The following is a 7,338-nucleotide window of genomic DNA, read 5'->3' as shown; positions in this document are numbered from 1 at the left end:
ACGTAACCTGAGGATGACTCTGCCATCTGACTTCGGGACTGTTTCGCGTCATCCAGACTCACTCGTGAATAACCTCAAGGTCGTAGAATCACCGCAGAAGAAGTGCTGCACTGCATGCAGCCGGCCTCACTCATTCTACAAACCCACCTTTCTGTGCCTGCTGGGCACTTGTAAAGTACAGTTGCGCCGTCACAAACATAACCGGCAGGGCAAGGGCAGATTCCCCTGAATGACCCGTCGTGGCACTGGTGACGGTAGATGGATAAGTGAACCGTCGTCCCAAAAATTCGGGCATCCTCGTCATCTCGTGAGAACGAGTCGCTGTCAAATATCCAACGAGGATCCTTCGAACGACTCGAAACTTGACAGGAAACAGAATACTGCGCTTCCTGGTATCCTGCAGTAGTTGAAGAAAACCCCAGTGCCTTGCATGAACGTTATGTAACGCTCTGCATCCCTGCAAGTTAGGGTGTCGCTTGCATTGTTTCGTGATGCGAGGGAGACCTTCTGTTACAACACGGTCGTTGCACATCCGTGATTGGCGACAAACGTGAAGAGTTTGGATGACGAAATGGCCGCTTGTTAAATCATTCGCAAGCACAGTGATAGTGACAACATAGCTCTCGTCCCGAAGGCCTCGCACACTGGTTTCTCCGACGCACAAACTACCTTTTGTGTTGCTTCGTGTGGGTGTCGCCAAGAAACAAGCAACTTCCTCGAACGCAAGATATACGACAACAGATAGTAGCCTATGGATATTTCCTCAACAACCAATAGAGACGCTGCTGAGTGTCTATCAGCGTGTCTACCTGAACGAGGAAATCCGTCAGCATCACCTACTTTCCTTTCATCGCCTGTGGCAGGCTACTAAAGCTACGAGTATCATCGGGGTTACGCCATACTCGTGGTAGACCGTCCGGCAACGAAACGGGAGATGCCGGTGATAAGTTTGCGGACCACAAAACTAGTCACAGGTGCTCCGTGAGAAAGTACGGTTTACTCAAGGAAACGTGAAGTACCCTGTCGGAGCTCTCGGGTGTGTATGACTATAGGCTCCCGCACTAGCCGGTGTCTTTGCGCTATTCCTGGCATGGAAAGTTCTCATATGGGACACAACGAGCCAGAATAGCATTTCTAGAGTACCTCTGTCGGGACGTGTGCGGTTGAAGCGTGATTCCTCTTACCTGGCTGTGGAAGCGAATTAAGAATAAGGCTGTCCCCGAAGAGCCAGTCCTCGGGCTGAACTTCAGCCCGGTCCTTGACATGTTTGATGAACGGCGATGGGCACGATATTGATACATACACCGAATCAAGTGGACGAGATCCTAGCTGGAACGAAAGGTCTATGGAGGACCCTTCTCGCACTAATATGTCTGTCGAGTTCCATTTGATCTGTACAGACGGACAGCACGTTGCATTCGTAAGTGTAAGGCACGCGAAAGATTCATCGTGTCCACAATTGTCCTGATGAGACCGTCGGATGGCACCTGGGATAAAAGCGACAGTGGCTCCGACACATTCTACTGCGTATGCACACCGTCGCTAAAACATGATTTTTTGCTAATGCTATGCACCTCTCCCAGTGACGAGAGCCACCATGTAATGAACGACGGGCTGTACGTTCTTTCTGCCGAGTTACCATTAAATCCGAATTTGTGTAATGAATCGATTGTGATATAACCGGGTAACGCTCTTGTCTCTGCAGCGCCACAAGTCGCGAATCGAAACAAGCCGGTAGTTTTGTCTCACAAGAAAGCTCTTGAGCATTTGTGGCACCTACATCCCGCAACCCAACCAAAACGTTTTACGCACTTTTGATAGTAACACGAATACCTTCTCGTGTACATGGTTCAAATGAACAGTGAGGTCCAGTTCCTACGCCACTATACTCTGGTTGAGGTTTGAACAGATGAAAGGCAATGTAGCGCACCACCAACTCCTTTAAGAGATGCTTTCCATGATAGCAAGGAAAAGCCATATATGCTCAAGGCTTGGATATCTACCTGAGCTACATTGTCTTCATTAGTGGAGAGAAAGAGAGAAGGCAGCCTCCTCAGTGGCATTCGTTCTTGCGATGTTTGCTTGATGCTTTCCGCCTCCGCTGGCTGTCCGGGGACATCCTTAGTTGCGTCCAACTGCTTTCCTGGTCTAGCCAGTCTGAAGTCGCTCCTCGAATGCTGCAGTAAATCACAGTTAAGATAATTAACGAATTACCCCCCTAAAGATGGGGGATTCCTTGGAGCGCCGTTGGTAGAAACATGAAATTTCTTGCGTTACGGCATCTTAATAATGTCATCCTTCTGTAGTTGGATTCCGGAGGAGGAGGATATTTCTGTTTGTCTATGTTCTCAGTGACACCCTCCGCATAGATGAAATTTATTGCATTTCAAGCATAAGCAGGCACTCTTCTTCGGTCGATAGCCTGCGAGCCATCTTCTCACAACACAAATCCTTTCCGAGCAAGCCCGTATGACTCCATTATTTTGAAGTAGCAACTACGCAAAACGCGGCAAGTGATGGAAAGTCGTTCTTGTGACTGTCTAGGCTAGTACCTCAGGGCAGCGTTGATGTGGCGAGTCCACGAAAACGCTCCTGTACTCACCAGACGACCCTGTAGGTTTCAAATGCCTGACCTCTGCTGTCACCAAGGCGGCTGACTGCACCCGTAAGCGGGGAACTATGAGCGAAGCACCTAAAATCAAGAGTTGTAGTGGTTTTCTTCCAGCTTACACGTTTTGCTGCCCTCCCCCCTTTGACCAGCGGTTCATCTTTACAGACGGGCAAGCAATAACACTTTTGCGATCGTGCAAATGTTTCGGTGGTGGAAAGCCTTTGTCGGCCACGAGAAAAAGAAAATTCCGACTTCCACTCAGCAAGACACTCCTCGAATCAATATGACGGGCTACCATGTCATTTTAACAGTGTGAGGCTTCGGGTAGCTTACGATGGGTTGGGCGCGCTCGGAGACAGCGCTTTTCATGCTTCCAAGTTTGGAAGGGAGAATAAGCGTCGATCTGCCTGCTGGTGCGGCCATGATATGAGCTACGTTGCCGTTCGGCCACCTAACCGCAGGTTCGGTCCATCGGTGGTCATCGGATCTTGTGCGGACTACCACAGTGTATCGGTCAGGGAAGGAGCCCGCTGTATCAGGCACTGCTGTTCCCTCGGCTGTCGTGGTTTTTTGCTCAACAGCCTAATTCAGAGAAGCAGACGTCCACAATCACACGACGATGCGAACAGCCCGCCTGTGTCGAAATCAAACATCAGCAGCACCTCGTGTTGATTTCATTCTTTGAATAGGACTCTCTACTTCTTGACCACAGTATTGCCACTTTGGTTCGAATACCGATAAAACAGGCTTGTTTGAGGCTCCTACCTCAATACGAATGGTCTTCGTCAAGTGCTCGCCAGGGATGAAAACATGTTCGTCAGGAACCACCCTGATACGAGGCATCACCGCCGGCTTCCGGACCTTGTCTAACACATCGATTTCGATGATGACAGGCGCGATCAACGAAGCTGATCCACCCCCTTCGACGAGTGAGACGCTCAGCACGCAGCTGTGTTCTAAAACGCCTTCGAGTCCGTCAGCTGATGACGGCGGAGCTATTACTCCACAGTCCGTGACCACCCACACTTCGGACTTCGGCACAACGCGGACTGGTGTACTTGTGGCAAAGAGCGGGCCATTCGGACAGTCTGTGCATTCAGCCTGCGTAGGCGCACCAGAGAGGTAGTCGACATGCCTAGCGAACCTGTCGGGAGCGTACAGCCGAAAATGTCGTGAAACTGTTTCCTTGACACTGACTTGAACAGGCGCAGCGGGGTTCACTGAACTGGATCTCAGCTGAACTGAGGTTGTCAATTCACCACCACTCCAACGAAAACGTGAATCTGAACATCGTACCCCTGAGGCACTGTGTCTTGCTTTTGTGCTCTCTAACAAGTACCTTCCTTGCTGAACATTCCCCACTAGATGCGAAAAGCATTCATGATCATGCGGTAGCTTCTCGCGTGTACATCGCGGCGCTAACGGATTTGCACACTTGAGCATCTGGACCAATGACCCTAGTGCGACGATGGCACCGCTGAATGTGCAATACTGCATCATGCCCATCTGCATGTGACGGAGCTACTCTGACTGCCGATGGCGTTTAGCTACATCTACGCTACTTTGTAGAATGAGTGGTTATCAACAAATTCAGTGCATCTTTCGCGCTTCTTCTAGGTTCGGCAGTCATGTATTTCCCAAAAACGCCTTAATTACACCGATTCTGGCCAGTATGGTAGTGCTTCAACTCGAAGTCACCTTTCCCCGAGAGAACAACCGCGCATCCAGGTTGTGTGTCTATGTGCACAAGTAAGACGGACTCCCGTTCGTAACACGCTCCATTTCTACTTTTACTATCAACTTCATTTCCATACGGGGCACTCTATGTTTGATGTTTGCCTTTGCGGATTCATTATCGAAGCACAAGCTCTGCAAGTACAGCTGCAATGACAGCATGGTTGTTCTGAAGCTCCGGCAGGAATCGACTGGTGTGTTGAAACATGGATTTAGGGTGCCAAACGTCACAACTTTCTCTCCTCGCTCGCACCAAAATGCAGAGAATATGGTGGGACTTACGATCAGAGTGTAGACGCCTTCCACGGAATCAGTAATGGAAATATTATCGAAGACAGCCGCTTTGCTGGCGTTAGTCTTTGCCTCCATATGCATAGATGGACGAGGGTCTCGATCTGCCTGATGCTTGTCCTCTGCTTTAATCCTCAGTACGATATTCCATTCACCAGAGGCCCTGTTTCCATGCTTGTCCTGCACCTCAACGGCAGCTCGGAATGGATTTTTCTGCCCAGGATTGACCGTTGGAGGGGGCTGTTCAACTATAGCAAGACTAGTAGGCAAACCGGGTGCGATGTCGAAAACATTGGAGAACACTTCCACGGGAATTGCCCCCGATATATCAACGAAGCTGAGACGGTAATTTTTTTTGGCTTCTCGTATTGAGAGTCCCGGAAAGGACGCAATACCACGGGATACCCGGGCGACAGTCTGTCCCCTAAGCACGGGCAAACTTCTGCCTGAACACCAACAAATACACAGTCTACCAAACTACAGCGTCGACCAAGCACTCTCGTCTGATATTCCGGCATGCCACATATCCGGTTGGTTCCTGCTACGCATATTGACGTTCCAGTGTTTCCGCTTGAGATCTTCGAAGAGTAAGATCTGAGCGTTTTCCAAGCAGTTTTGCAGTAGGCCCTTTCAGAAACCAGAGAATTCGGGTTCGAAAAGTACCTGTTTCAAAAGATACTCGTGTTCCTACAGTATGACGCTTGAGTGGAACAGTCATTGTCTTTTGAAGGATTGTGCGTTCGAGGATCTCCGTTTTTTGTCCGCACCTGCCTGATTATCCTCAGATCGAGGGCTGTTTACGTAGGCCACGAGTATGGAGGTTGATGAAGTCATTCTTTTTCCATGACTATCGACCACCTCGAGCACGGGAATGGGCAAGATTTCCGCCCCGCTTCCCCCGTTCTGTGGCTGCTGTATGATGTTCATCATTGGGGAGCCTGTTTCTACAGCTAGGAGAGGGCCGAGTACAGCTGGCGGAAATCCATCAGTTGTGGCTTCTATCAGGTAACTCCCAGGCACCGAGACCAGCCACTCGATGACAAGTGATTGCCCTGCATCAGTACACCATTCCGGTTAAACCTACGGTCGGCGCTCCTGAAAAAGAAGTGCTAAGCTACTACTGAACAGTGACACTCGTGCTGAAGATGCACCTTAAATTTGGCATCGTCGCCTTAAGAGTTTGGTCCTGTGAGTGAAATACATGCAAGGAGTTAAGTTAACCCGGTTTCTCTGAACAGTTATAGAGAAAGCAGTGAGCGCTGAGCAGAAAAAAGCTGTATATTTATCTTAAAAACGTTATCGTGGATTCACTCGGTCGACCACATCTTATGATTTCGGAACCATAACAGTCCAGTAGCCCGATGCCAACAACGGTCTTCCTCTCCATGCGATCCCTGTTGGATGTATCCTCACCTGTTCTTGCTCGAAGACGGAAACTTTCATTGTAACCCGTGAAAACGGCTGTGCGGCCGGTTGACTGGGTACTGCCCACGACAGAAACGGAGGTGGTCGCATCCTGTGGCGGTAGCAACCGTCTTTGTGAATGACGGCCCAGCAACGTCAGAGACACTAGTACTTCACGCTCTTGCAAGTCTATAGTAGCGGTTTTGCAGGGAAGAAGATTGGCGGCAATCGTCACAGTGGAACCAACTGTGTGCGGTCCCGACTGAGACGGAAAATGTAACCACTCGTGGCCGCTTGGATTCGATATCGATTCTGAATCACACTTGGAATGCAGCATGCGAGAAGCGGAGGCTAGATCTGCAATGTCGGCTACTGTCCGGCGCGGCGGTACCACTGTCGCTGTGGTGGTGTTACTAGCAGTAGTGTACGGTTGAGCTGCTAGGGGATCACTTCTATTTGAAACAACGGACTCTACATTCGAGTGGCACGAATCATCATCACGGCTGGTGTCATCACATGGCGATCTCTGTCCGTTGTCGAATGTGAAGAGACTTGGAGGTTCAGAGGATAATAAGTCAGAGTGCTGTCGGAAGTGAGCTTCCCCTGTGGAAACCTCGGGTGCTCCTCCGACACTTACTATGTCTGGCTCCTCTCCCTGTCCAAGCAAACATATTTGGGGGGCAATCAACAAAACTGAATTGAGAATTACAAGCAAACTTCGAAGCGGTCTCCTTTCGCGGTTTAGCGAGGCCTTCCGCGACAAGGGCTCCTGTCCGGAGCTGGCTCTGCTAGACACCATCGTTCGGGCCAGGCGGCGGAAAATGCCGAGCTTGTGAAAAATGGACCCAAGACCCATCAACTACATTGATTAAACAATATCTGCGGGACAGTCCGACCATGAATTGCAGTAACGCGGTCACCGCGAATGTGCAAAGCGGTTAGTTGCGGTAGTGCACATGCAGCTGCCAGTTCCCGTGCCAGTGGTAAACAGGCGCGCACCAAGTCGAAACGCCGCTGCCGAACAAAATCGATTGTCGAAAAGTAGTCCCACTGTGCCACAAAGCCTCCAAGTCCCATAGCTTCCCTGTAGTAGAGGATTTACACTAAAGAGCCTGAGTGTATTTAACGAGAGGAGGGAACAATCCTCCTGTCTAACTGAGTGTCTGTGGCCTAGTGCTGATGTAGCGTCGAATGAACATGGCTGCCCGATATGTTCGGTTCCACCCAGACAGAACAAGCCACGGTTAATTGAGCGCATGCAACAGCTTCTCCACACACGATGAATCGTCAAGGGCTTT

At 50.1% G+C, this 7,338-nt stretch overlaps 1 protein-coding gene across 1 annotated transcript; it reads right to left on the bottom strand.

Moving 5' to 3' along the window:
* Nucleotides 1-74: 74 nt before the first annotated feature.
* TGME49_235180 (hypothetical protein) lies at nucleotides 75-6,896 on the bottom strand (the record flags this gene model as incomplete). The annotated part of the gene is made up of 8 exons (XM_018780418.1): nucleotides 75-397; nucleotides 1,185-1,392; nucleotides 2,004-2,177; nucleotides 2,945-3,193; nucleotides 3,377-3,712; nucleotides 4,628-5,082; nucleotides 5,404-5,688; nucleotides 6,050-6,896. The coding sequence occupies 8 exons, from the start codon at nucleotides 6,894-6,896 to the stop codon at nucleotides 75-77; spliced, it is 2,877 nt and encodes a 958-aa protein (XP_018635837.1).
* Nucleotides 6,897-7,338: the final 442 nt, after the last annotated feature.

Source organism: Toxoplasma gondii, chromosome X (genome assembly GCF_000006565.2).
Source record: "Toxoplasma gondii ME49 chromosome X, whole genome shotgun sequence".
In the NCBI taxonomy this organism is placed as follows: Eukaryota; Apicomplexa; class Conoidasida; order Eucoccidiorida; family Sarcocystidae; genus Toxoplasma; species Toxoplasma gondii.
Note: the sequence above shows the minus strand (reverse complement) of the source record. Positions and strands in the feature narration are given on the sequence as shown.